At 37.0% G+C, this 13,353-nt stretch overlaps 1 protein-coding gene and 1 long non-coding RNA gene across 3 annotated transcripts in view; one reads left to right on the top strand and one right to left on the bottom strand.

Moving 5' to 3' along the window:
• LOC135208677 (uncharacterized) overlaps positions 1-6,403 on the bottom strand; it is a 113,758-nt gene extending 107,355 nt beyond the window's left edge. The window contains exon 1 of one of the 2 annotated variants that reach the window (XM_064241116.1): positions 5,236-6,403. In XM_064241116.1, coding sequence (XP_064097186.1) covers positions 5,236-6,209 — 974 coding nt within the window. In that variant the 5' untranslated portion in view covers positions 6,210-6,403. The remainder of the gene's footprint in view (positions 1-5,235) is intronic. The other variant, XM_064241117.1, reaches the window with a different exon arrangement.
• A 5,315-nt stretch (positions 6,404-11,718) lies between these two features.
• Positions 11,719-13,353, top strand: part of LOC135208676 (uncharacterized) — a 67,589-nt gene continuing 65,954 nt past the window's right edge. Inside the window, exon 1 of the long non-coding RNA XR_010313198.1 lies at positions 11,719-11,808. This is a non-coding gene — a long non-coding RNA (uncharacterized LOC135208676). The remainder of the gene's footprint in view (positions 11,809-13,353) is intronic.

The following is a 13,353-nucleotide window of genomic DNA, read 5'->3' as shown; positions in this document are numbered from 1 at the left end:
GTGAGAGGAAAAAATTGCCAACTCAGTCCACGGCGCCAGCTGGGGGAATAGCGCCGGGCGGAATCTGAATTTAAAAGAGGGTGGTGACAAAGATCCCCTCGGGAGGACCCCGGCCTAGAGTTGCCATCCAACGCCACTTAACGATTTTACGTTTAAGGAGGTTTGTGCACAATTTTTTTTTTTTTTTTACCGGATTAGTATTGTTTCCGGTTAGTATACTGTACGCAACATGAATGCTTACATCTTATACTTACATACACATTATACAAACACACACATATACATATATACACTAGTGTGATGTATTCACTTAGTATGCAATATTATTAAACATCGTAAGTAGTCATGTCTCTAATTACATTTAAAAAAAAATACTTGGCGAATATATTACGCTGCACGTTAGCAAAATTAATAGCTACATACTTTACGTTGGAAGCAAGGCAAAAGACATATATATATATATATATATATATATGTATATATATATATATATATATATATATAATATATATATATATATATATATATAGTATATATATATTAAACGCGTATGCATCTTTGAATGTGTGTAAACATGAATTTTTGTCGCTGAATTTTGTCAAATTTTTTTTCTGAATTTCCCTGTTAAACAATTACATTTCAACAAATAACAAGCAAAATGTAATGGCAACTACACGAATGACTGAAGAAACGAGTAAAAAAGAATAAAATAAAAATACAAATTCTAATTAAGCCAAACGCCCTTTTGATATTAGAAATAAACTATAAACAGCTATATACAGCTTAGAGGGAAAGACTTGTATTATTTAGTAAATACCAGACTGTTACTTTCCCACCGGTAGCAATTTCTGTAGCTATCAACACATCCCCCGTAGGGAGGTAGCGCCGTCAGTGCACCTCGTGCGATGCACTGTAGTCATTACTTAAGGTTCTTCACAGCGTCCCTTCGGTCCTTAGCTGCAACCCTTTTCATTCCTTTTGCTGTACCTCCGTTCATATTCTCTCTCTTCCCTCTCCTAACCCTTGTTTCATAGTGCAACTGCGAGGTTTACCCCTTGTTATACCATTCAGGCCTTTCTACTCTCAATTTCCGTTTCGGCGCTGAATGACCTCCTAGGCTCCAGTGCTTGGCTGTTGGCATAAATTCTGTAGGCAAATCATCATAAGTTATTCCTAAATAACTTACCGTATAAACTATCTAAGAACGTAAAGATCTCTGAAAAATGTACGAAGGCTTTTATTATGACCAAGATTTATGAGCGAACACAATTAGGTTTGTAATTGCGTTAAAATATTCAAGACAGGAACTGGAAACCATTGGGCGGAAGGAGCTTTCAGTTTGATAATTAATCAATCCCCAAAGGAAAGAGGTTCGTTTAACCAAAGTTTTATAACAATACATACTGAAAATAATTCATTGAATTGCATGTTCAGACTAAGATTGACGACTAAAGTTATTATAACAATAAATAACAATAAAAAATGTAATTACATACGATGAAATGCAACAAATTACAACTGCTTATCAGTTTTCAACTAATTAACAGAAGTTGATCTACGAGAATTTAAAAGTTACAGGAAATTCGAAATTACGTGAAAGGTTCTTAATATGATTCCTGATTGACCGAAAGTCAATGTTTTCCAAAATGACGAAAATTGGCGCTTTCTTCAACAGCTACGGAGGATTCTGGAGCTGCTCGAGTTTTTTTTTTTTCTAGGTCTTGTATATTTATTTATTGGATAATTTATCTAAATTCTGTATATTTGAATTCCTGGATTCAATGCTTTTAATGATTAATTTATATAGACCATATTCTTGTGCTAATTTCCCTAAAGATGCGATTATTCCAATGGTTGAATAGTCATTTAGTAGGGTCCTACATGACTATCTTTAGCGGCTAATCCCTTTCCATAACGAGATAGACCCATAATATATATATATATATAATATATATATATAATATATATATATATATATATATACAAAAAACCACACAAAAAACCAATTACATCACAAAACTGCGAACTTTTTCGCATACATAAAAAATCAGCAAAATCTGGGTCAACACAACTTGCAACGCATCAAATACCGATTGATCAAAATTGGAAAACAGCTCTTGAATACCAGATACTCGTATCCCTCCAATATACCTGTCGGTTAAAAATCTAGGTATGTGGCTGGTCCCAATACCTGCTCTTGAAAACATTTTATTAATTTGTTTGACGTAGAGGTATCGAGTAAAAGTTTGTATGTGACTGTTCCCAATATCTGCTTTTGAAAAAAAATTTCTTTTTATTTGTTTGAAGTAGAAGTTTCGTGTGAAAATAGACCTAATAAAATTTTTTTTAAATTGAATTACTGTATATCCTGGGAGTCTCTTTGCTATAATAATGTTATCCCTTGTTATTTTCTAATCGTGTAAGTTATATAACCCGGTTTAAATTGTAAAAATCTTATTTTTTGTTTCTTTTTCGTTTGAATACACATTCTGCTTGCCTGCAATCATTGAAACATTCACTCATTGCCCTCTCCACCTAGATATTTCAAAATTAGGTATTACCAGATATGTCCATCTAATCAGCTTTGCTTTGGTATAATTCAAAAGAAAATCCACTCCTAACTTTTACAGTTATCTGCTCGTTTTTATAACCGAGAAGAAGCAACTCCAACATACTAACTGGGGAGCTTGATGACGTCATCCCGGCTAGCAGTAAATAACGTGATAGGAACAATAAAAGTGTGTCATAATGATTTGCACAAGCTCGATTTGAAGGCATTCGAAGGCTGGTATAAATGAATTCAAGAAAGCTAAGGTAACTGGGAGGAAACGAAACGTATTGTATGCTTATTTCTAACGAAATATTGCTTGATGGCTGGGAGCAAACTTGAAGATAATTCGGGCGCTTGTGACAGATAGATAAATACAATTAGATTCCAGTGTCGCGTACCAAGTATGTCTACTATTCCATGACAGGACGTTTTTAAGCAAGATGAATATATTATCTCTCGCCGTAAGTGGGTTACCCCAATCTTTTGTTTGGGGGCAGGGGGGGGGGGGGGGGGGGGGGGATCGATGCTCGATAGAGCGACTAATGATATCCGATAATACGACATGAATTCGGCACCAGGTGGCGTGGAAAAACATCAAGTGCAGTTTCGGATACACGAAGAACTTTCTGCCTTACTTTTTTGTTATAATAAGGTATTCACGCCTGCCAATAACCCTCCTACGTTTCTTTGGCAACCTTTCTGCATAACTTATATTCTTGCACTCTTATGAAGCCACAAACATCACTTAACATCGAATTCGCTATGCCTTCGGAATAACTTTACACCTGAGGAGAAATATGACTGATAAGTGCATTTGCCCCTCAAAGGACTCGAACCTAAGCCCCTGGTTTAGACACAAGGATATATACACAAAAGACTTTAACCATTCGAATACCAAGAAGCAGAGGCATTTATTTATCAATAACATTTGGTAAACGTACTTATCAATTACTCGACCATAGAGAAATGCCCGAATGCTCAAAATCTACTGTTTATTACTGTATCTACACCAAAGACCCAGGTTCGAATCCTGGCTGAGGTAGATCCATTTATCCATTATAATTTCCTTTGTGTGTAAGTAGTCCCCAAGGTATAATGAATTCGATATTGAAATTAACTATTATATATGAACAGAAATATTTACGTGTGTACAAGTGATGTTTCATATATATAATATATATATATATATATTATATATATATATCTATATAGTATATATTATTATATATATATATATATTGTGTGTGTGTGCATATATATATATGTAGGTATATATATATATATATATATATATATATATATATATATATATATATATATAGCTCCAGTGAACATATAAAACAAGGTAACAGCCATCACCACAGATTAGAGGAAACCCAGTGCCATAACTTCCATAGAATTAGCTGTTATCTGTATGTATGATATAATATATATAGATATATATATAATATATATAAACTACATATATATATACATACATACATAATATATATCATAATATATATATATTATATATATATATATATATATATATATATATATATATATATAGTATATATATAATATTGTGTAAATAAATAAAAAGGAAAAAAAACTCACACAGATACTAAGCTATCAAGATCTATTATTATTTTCTTTGCACAAGATACATGAATTATAAGATTTCACCAAATCACAGACGAACGAACCTAATACATAAATTAACACGAATTTGGAAAACAATTTCCTCACCAAAGAAACCCACAACAATAAAAAAAAAAAGTGATGATAAACATACGCCAAATGAACAGATCGTGATGACGGGGGTGTTGTGATGACTGCCTTTCGTGATGATGGTGGTGAGGGCAAGTGTGGGTGGTGGATGAATAGTGTTGGAGGAAAGGGGGGAGGGGAGGGGAGGGGAGGGTAGAGGTAGGGGAAGTGAAGTGTTGTCTAGTGACTGTTGACAATGGAGTGCCTGACGATCATCTGTATGAATTAATGTATGAAAATGCATATATTTACGTATGTATATGCTACATGCATATTATACTCAAATTTAAGTATACATACAAGTATCTTCACCGTTCTTCATAATGGCCACAGTGAAGAATCCAGTGTGTAAGTCTCACCAAAAGGTTGAAATAAATATTCAGTAAACAAAGGTTATTTATGAGGTAGACGAATTACTTCATGCAACAGTACATTGCAAAGGGCAGGTCCCTGTTGCATAATCAATAAACTGAATCATACTCGTTTCGTGGAACGTACGAAAAGGATGAACATTATTTTGTTCATTGACAGAATAGGCTGTAAATATTTTTAAAAAATAATATATGAAACATCGTGTTTTCTTTTTTCTTTTTTTATGTTTGTTTGTTTGTTTGTATACAGGAAAAAAAGTTTGTTTGCACTTTATGATTTGAGAATAATTCTATGATAATCAATGTTTTCAAATTGGAGACATTAAAAGGGATGAAAACGGAATATACAATTTTGTATATATATATATATATATATATATATATATATTATATATAGTTTAATTTTAATATATATATATGTGTGTGTACATGTGTGTGTAAGAAAACTGTAAAAAAGTTGCAACCCTAAAAATATATATATAAAAAAAAATCATACATGGACATACACTGTAATGTGAAAGAACACGTCCAAGACATCATAGTTGCATCCCCATGACTTACTTTGTCTGCAAGATCGCTCGTCGACGGAGTAAGTTCTTGAAAAATGCAATAAACGGGCAATGCAGCAAGACTATGATGAGAATGCCCACGATCTGGGCACCTACGGTCCAGCCCAGCGAGTTGACCAGCTCCATCTCGGCCGCCTCGCGGTCATACTCGGGCATGACCAGGTAAGGGTCCATCTTGCTGTAATAGCACCAGAAACGGCGCCCGGGCACGCCGTAGTGGTCAAAGAATGTGGTGCAGTTCACCGCGGGGGGATACCCGCACCCTTTCACGTTTATGTACAGGGAGGCGTTCAACACGTCCCAATGGTCGGGGTCAATATAGGTCGTGTTGACGATGGAGGAGGAGCTGCTGGACACGGTACAACTCCCCCTGTTCCCCCTCGTGTGGGAGGAGGTGGGCGAGGAGGAGCTATTGGTCATTTTACAGTTTCTGTACACTACGACTACTTGCGAACAGTTAAAGATGTCCGAGGTGCACCCCATCGTGCACGAACACCAGTTTATACTCGTTTGTCCCGACACCCAATCGGCGAAGGTGGTCATGCACAAGACGGGTTTGGGGTGGAACTCGTAAGTGAGGGTCGCGAGCGCAGGATCAATGGTCATCGGAACTAAGAATAATAACGTAAACAATCCCCCTATGATCATCAGACCGGCCAAAATGGTCGTGTAGAGCTTGAGGAGCGAAGTGCAGGAGGTCTTGCTTTTCTTTGTTTTCCGTCTCTCCTTCAGCAGCTCCTTAAGGGCCTGCTTGCCAGCGTCCAGCTGCGAGGGGTCAGCGGAGGGCGCATGCTTTTTGGCCTTCTCCTTAGAGTTCTTGTTGTTTTTCTGCTTCTTCTTGCGGCCCTTCTGGCTGTCTTCGTCCAGGGAGCGGTGCTGTTTGGGGGAAGTGCTTTGCTCGCCATAGGCATTCGTCACAGGGCGCACAGCAGTCGACCCTCCTGACTCATCAGCTGCTGGTACCATTATCACAACCCGAGAGGCGACACTCCGTTCCACGTCATCACAATGTCCTTCGGGCACTAATGATCGGAATACCGGCGGTAATACTGGAAGGGAGAAATCTCATCACGTGAACGAGCACTCATCGTCCCGCTGGGGTCCACTCTGCAATGAGCATCCAGAAGGTGCAAGGCCCACCGCACCCGTTGCCACTGCCACCTGACGGGCAATCTTCGAACTACACCTGTGCTGCGACGGACGTACGCACGCACGCAGGCAGGCACGCACGCACGCACGAACGGGCGGCTATTGCAGAAGACAGGAGAAGAATGAGGTTATTGTTTGGAAAGTTCAGAGATCAAAGACGAAAAGACGGTCCTGAGATGTTACAGCTTCTAAGCGACTTTATGATGTCAGTTAGTGATAACAGACATTTTCTAAAAAGGCAAACGAAGAAATGAAATCAATATCGTGGTAGCTATAGCCTCTGCAACAGTAGCAGAGTTATTTATAACATAATGATAATATCAGCGTTACCGAGTGATTTATTAAGATAGAGTGAAAGAACAGGTTTTTCGCTGAAAGCTCACAGTGGACGAAACACGAGAAAGAAAACTTTTGAGTTGAAGCTGTTCATCTATTACCTAAAAACTAAGTGTGGAAAACATGACCAAAAAGTCGTTTTCCAAGATTATTCACAAATGTGTGGAAGTATAAATCATAGTAAGCAAATATAAAAAGATTGTTACGTTGGTTTTTGCTCTCTGAAACATCTCGTTACGGGTAATATCAACATACACAAACACATACATATAGTATGTATATATATATATATATATATATATATATATATATATATAAATATATCTATATATGCGTGTGTGTGTGTGTGTGTTTGCGTATCCACATAAGCACATGAATTACCATGAGTAGCATATGATGCACGCACCCTTTATGAATTTTTTATATACAAAAAAACAAATGTGAAATGAATAAAATGGATTTTTTTCTCTGCGATCGTAAGGAGGATATAACACTTATAAAACATAATTGAAATAGAAAGAAATAGGATAGCAATGAACGAACCAGGCAACTATAAAAAAATATGTGAACACATTTCTTAAAAACCTCCCAATTTTGTTAAGCCTATACACATTCTTAAGACGGGTAGTATTTGTACTACTCATTAGGCTTTTGACTTAATTTAAGGTTCTGTTCTCGTTCTATGAGGTATATATATCGCGAAATTCGAAATACCGTTATTTGGACATTCGTTTTTTTTAGCTGGGCTTAAAATAAAAAAAAAAACGTTCCTATAACGTGATTCACTTAAAAATTCTGTAAATCTCTGGAAAACTGGGTATTAATCTTGATAGCTTCCTAAATCAAAACAACGGATGAATTAATACTTCTTTCCCTCATGTTTTTGTACAGTTATATTACGGCTGCTACTCTATTCACAATGCATGAAAGAAAAATAAAATAACAATAACAGACCGAGATGACCGCGTACCGTAACATCGCTTGCGGTAGTGGCCTATAAGTCTGACTACTCTGCCTAAGAAGACTTGTATGTTTTCTCGAAAGAAGGCTGTTAATTGTTTGTTTGTAAGGTGCTTTTACGTTGCATGGAACCAGTAGCTATTCAGCAACGGGACCAACGGCTTTACGTGACTTCCGAACCACGTCGAGAGTGAACATCTATCACCAGAAAAACACATCTCTCACACCTCAATGGAATCCCCGAGACCCAAACTCGCAACCACAGAGGTGGCAGGCCAAGACCATACTGATCACGCCTCTGAGGCGCTAGATGGATGTTAATGATCAGAATCATCGTTCTAACCTCCGGAGTGAATGATTTCATACTTTTGATAAATAATCAATTAACTTAATTATTCAACTACTGCTTCTACAGTTCTATGACGAAATCTGAAAGTCCAAGTATTTAGAAGTGTCATTGAGATAAAGGTTCGGATGAACTGCACAATCGACATAAAAGGAACTTTTAGGAATTGAATTCAAACTGTTATTCATTTATCTATTAGGATTAGTGAAAGACACCTTCTGTGTTCTGCTTTACTCAACACTTGTCAAGATGAATGAATACGATAAAATTGATAAAAGATGAATAAAACCTGGAAAAAAAATATCAAATAGAATTGAAAGAATTGTGTTTTTTCATGAGTAATAATCACATTTACTCTCTCTCTCTCTCTCTCTCTCTCTCTCTCTCTCTCCCTCTCTGGTATTGTGGACTGAGCAGGTTCCTCACCAATAGACGGAGGATTCCAGCTGACCGAGACGTTTCTCAGATAAGACCAAAGAAAATTAAGCTGACCGAAAAGAGGCTTGGGCGGACAAAGAACTTCCCCAAATGATGTTTATGACGTCTTTCTTTTCCTGAAACCAGTTTTTTTCTCTCTCTCTCCCTTTGTTGGAATTTTGTCTGTAGTGTGAGCGAGAGATTCTTGCTGCGATAGAACTGTGTGTTTTTGTTATCACGTAAAACTGAGAAATTTTGGGAGCAAAGGTCGATTTATTCTAATTAATAAAGAGAAAGAAAGAAGCTTAAGTCGAAAGGAAGGATTATTTTTCTTGTCAGAGACTACGGTTTTAGAAGTAGTACACTGTACCTTCCCCAGCGCTTGAATACATTTCCTCGTTTTAATCTCTTGAGACTTTATTAGCTAGTCCTATAACTACAAGCCTTGAATCCAGAAGGGAAATAAATGAAGAAACTCTCTCATTCTGTGATTGGAATTGAACCTACCCACACTACAGTAGATTCACATCAACCGTGCATTTAATGTCTAGACCAGTCCCTTACGACCCTCCTGATTGGCTGTCGACGCTCCTCATTGGCTGTTGATAAACCAATCATAGTGCTGGAAACTCTCAGTCTCTCTATCGAGAGTTCACATAGGCAGGATGTATGTTCCACCTCTCCTGAGGGGTTCTTTTGAAAGACATATCCCTCAGGGGAGGTGGAACATAGATCGTACCCACGTGAACTCTCGAGAGAGACTGAGAGTTTCCTGCCCTGTGATTGGCTTATCAACAGCCAATCAGGAGTGCCGTAAGGAACTGCCCTAGACACCAAATGCACGGCTGATGTGAATCTACTGTAGTAAGAATGACGACTTCCCGTAGACATCACCAGAAGAAAAGACTTCTTTTAAGAGGGTCATTGTAGTTATTAAGAAACAGGAATATTACGTGAAAGTGACAGTCCATTATAAACACACACACACACACACACACACACGCATATTATATATATATATATCTATATATATATTATATATATATATATATATATAAATTAGATATATAAAATTAGAGGGTTTCAGAAGGAAAGAAAGAGATGGAAAGAGAGTAGGGAAATATGATGTGGTTTAGTCGCACAGAGAGAATGAAATATCATAAGAATGTCAGCATAACTAGGAAGAAGAAGAAGAAGAAGAAGAAGAAGAAGACCGAGAAATTGTTGGCTGTAAAGGTTAGAATGGGTGATCGAACAGGAGAGGCTTGAAGAAACTCAAGTGTCAGAGTTCCTGCAAAACAAAGGTGAGGAGCGCAGTATAGGAGTGACAAGTCACTACAGAATATTATGCGAAGTGGCTGATGTTGGAAATAACAAATTTATTCTGGATTCAACAGCTAGAGGAGGAACGTAGGATTCATAATAGATGCGTGCATACACACCCACGCATTGTGCATTGATCAGTAGAACACTTTTGACATGCATTCACATTTTGCGATAAGGTTTTGCATGGAACTATGTCGTTGTATACATTCTCCAAAATATTGCCACGATTGTTTGACGGTTGCATTTCAAGAGCAATATACTTCACTCAACGATTAACGTTACTATAACCCCTCGAATTAAATGACGTCACGCTTTCACTAAAAGAATTGGCACATAAGGTAGGGTAAGCTTTCTTTGTAGATTACTACTTGTATTCTGAAAGTACCCTTTACAATCAGGATGTTTTGTGTGTGTAATTGTTATAAAGAATATTTGATCGCCAACATGAAATCTGCACTAAATAGATATTATAAGTGCATTATACTGCCTAACCTTCGCAGTTTGTAATGAATGACAAGAACACCTACTGTATTAGCTAATTCTCCTCTAATATTGAGTCATTTGCTCGCCTTTTCCCTGTAGGACTATTACACAATTCAAACTAAAACGAGTAAAATGGGCAGCTCTGCCGTTAAAACCAACGGGACGAATACATATGTAGAGATATGGACGCATGGATTTCTTTATGTTGTGATGACAGGCCCCGTTAATTTAAATAAAAATAGATTCAGATTCCCGAATCTCAGAATCTCAGCTAGGCATAAGCTGGTATACAAATTCCAGCCATGTAAAACGTGGCTCAGGATGCAGCCAATTACTGTCAGAAGCAGCGCCTAACGTAACATGCGCAAAAAAATCTGTATATTAACTCGCGCAAAATTATTAAGATGACTTTTATTACTACCAATATTCAAGGAATATAACTAACAAAACTGTTGTTGCTGTCGTTTTGCAATTTCTTGTCTGATAAAGAAACATACGGTACGAATTTTTCATCAAAAGACATTGTTCAGTTCCCCCCTTCCCGCCCCGACCCCCCCCCCCCCTCTCTCTCCTCTCTCTCTCTCTCTCTCTCTCTCTCTCTTGCATCAAAGATTACGTAAAACCTCTCGCTTATTAACCAACAAATAAATAAAGAAATCGCGTATGATCTTTAAATACAACAGTATTTATTTAAAATGTATTTATCAATAAACAACTTTCAACTATGTAGGTACCAATGCCTATGCATCACAGTATATAAAAATACGTAAAACAGCACATACCTAATCATAACAGCAATATATGAAAAATTACCAATACGATAAAAAAAAAAAGCTGCGCAAAATGTTAACATTTTCCTTTCTAAATTGATTAGAATTGCAGTTGCATGTAATACGTTCCGGCTAACAGCACGAAGTTAATCTTTTTATTACTGCAATTTTGTGTCACTGCATTGATACATAGTTTGCTGTTCCGAGGTACGTAGTTGTTATAATTGAGTATAGAACATACATACATACATACATACATACATACATACATACATACATACATACATACATACATACATACATACATATAGTATATGTGTGTATGTGGTGTAGACTACTAAAAATAACTTAAATTAAAACCAACATTATTATGTATAATAAGAAAGATTAATCTAAACATCGAAGGAATAAAAGTACAGGAAAATTTAGCTTACCTAGGCATTAAACTAGACGGCGTGATGAATACATTCTAAATCCAAAATTTAAAATAAAGGACATAGTAGCTACTTAATAATGGTCAAAAGTTAGCACCTCTAACAGCCAATGAAAGGAAAATATTAATTTACATGAAAAGTACAGCTATTGTAAAAGTATTATACCAAACGTGGTGAAAAAAAGGTAATAGAAAATGAGGAATATACCCAAACCCACTTAAACACAAGAACAGCAGACGTGCCGTTGTAAAGATAAAGCAACTGCTCTTCTTAAACTCAACATAAACTTTTCCTCCTGTTAGTGATGTCGCTACTTACTCTGCCATGGCTTCCCTTCAGCATAAGTAAGTCTTTCAGCCTTTCATGTGTGTAATTTTCCAACTTACCTTTTTTTGTAGAGTTTTAATCTAGGTATTGGGATGATTAAAAGAAGTACTACACTAAAACACGAATCGTTGGCCTAGTGTTTCAGAGGTTTCCCGGTCCCAGTGCCACTACCTAGGCTAGTCACAGGAACCAAGTTTGTTTCTCTACAGCAACATTTTCGAATAGGTACATTATAACACATAGTATATTCAATACTATGGTATTTCTAAGCCCTCATTCCGTGGTAAAGTAGACTATGGCAGTTGACGTTTTCCTACGTTGTTTTACCTACTGAACAAGAATTTAAAGTAGGCTACTACTACTAATACCTAGCTATTTATTCGGACGACTGTAATTAGCCTAACCCCCAGGGGCCAGTACTAAACACGGCGAAATACATTGCACGCCCCAATCCCTAGTGGATGTCGTTGCCGCAGTTACGTTCCTTGCAGTCCGTGCGGAACTAGCTTTTCTTTAGAATTACCCTGCAATAAACGTAACTGCGAATACAACATCCACTAGAGATTGGGGTGTGCAATGTATTTCGCCGTGTTTAGTACTGGCCCCTGGGTTTTAATTACAGTCGTCCGAATAAATATTACGTTAAAATCTTGTTCAGTAAGTAAAATAACATAGGAAAACGTCAACTGCCATAGTCTACTATACTGCGCAATGACGGCTTAGAATTACCAGTACTACCTATCTGCGCAATATCCAGCCTACTGTTATATTTTTAGTAAATATCATATAGGGTAAAACACCGCATGGCCTGCAGCAGGCCAACGACTAGCCTATCAATGCATGCCACCCTCCGAAAAAGTACATTATAACTCGTCCTGACACCGGAGATGGGCATCAGTCGTGACTTGTTGTTGGGGAGAAACGGAGCTAAAGACCTCTACTCTCCTTTCGAAGTAAGTATTTTCTCCAAAGTTAGAAATTAAGGCCAAATTTTAAGATTTAAACAGAGGGTAGTGAAAAGGGTGTCCACGGCAGTGGAAATCTCACCAAGCATCAAAACGCTTTCGAAATTTTTACTTACGCTTCAATATTTTAGAAGATTGATGCCATCTCGATGTTTACGGAGTCGCTTGTGTCAACAAACTTCCCATTTCCTGTGATAAATCCGCACACCACTCGTACCCACAGACGCTGGGGCACTTTCATCACAACAATCGGAACACGGTCCCTTACCAGGACGTTTTTAAGTAAACAACTGTTTCGGTAGAAGAAGACGACGAAGCTTGCACTTAGATAATTTTTAAAATAAATAGTAAAACATCAATATTTTACATATTTATGATGATTAATTTGAAAATATTCGTTATTGAAAAAGTAACTCGATTCTGACTCAAATTTAAGTAATTATTTTTCGGAATTAGAATGTTCTTTTAAGTCCTGTATTATGACGTCACGACATCTTGACTTTCGTACCTATTGTAAATAATTGCTATACTCAACTTTCTTACAGAACAGTGTACCAGTTATTCATGCTGATTGTTATCAGTTATTCATGTAATTGT

Source organism: Macrobrachium nipponense, chromosome 35 (assembly GCF_015104395.2).
Source record: "Macrobrachium nipponense isolate FS-2020 chromosome 35, ASM1510439v2, whole genome shotgun sequence".
In the NCBI taxonomy this organism is placed as follows: Eukaryota; Metazoa; Arthropoda; class Malacostraca; order Decapoda; family Palaemonidae; genus Macrobrachium; species Macrobrachium nipponense.
This window is presented reverse-complemented; position numbering and strand designations above follow the sequence as displayed.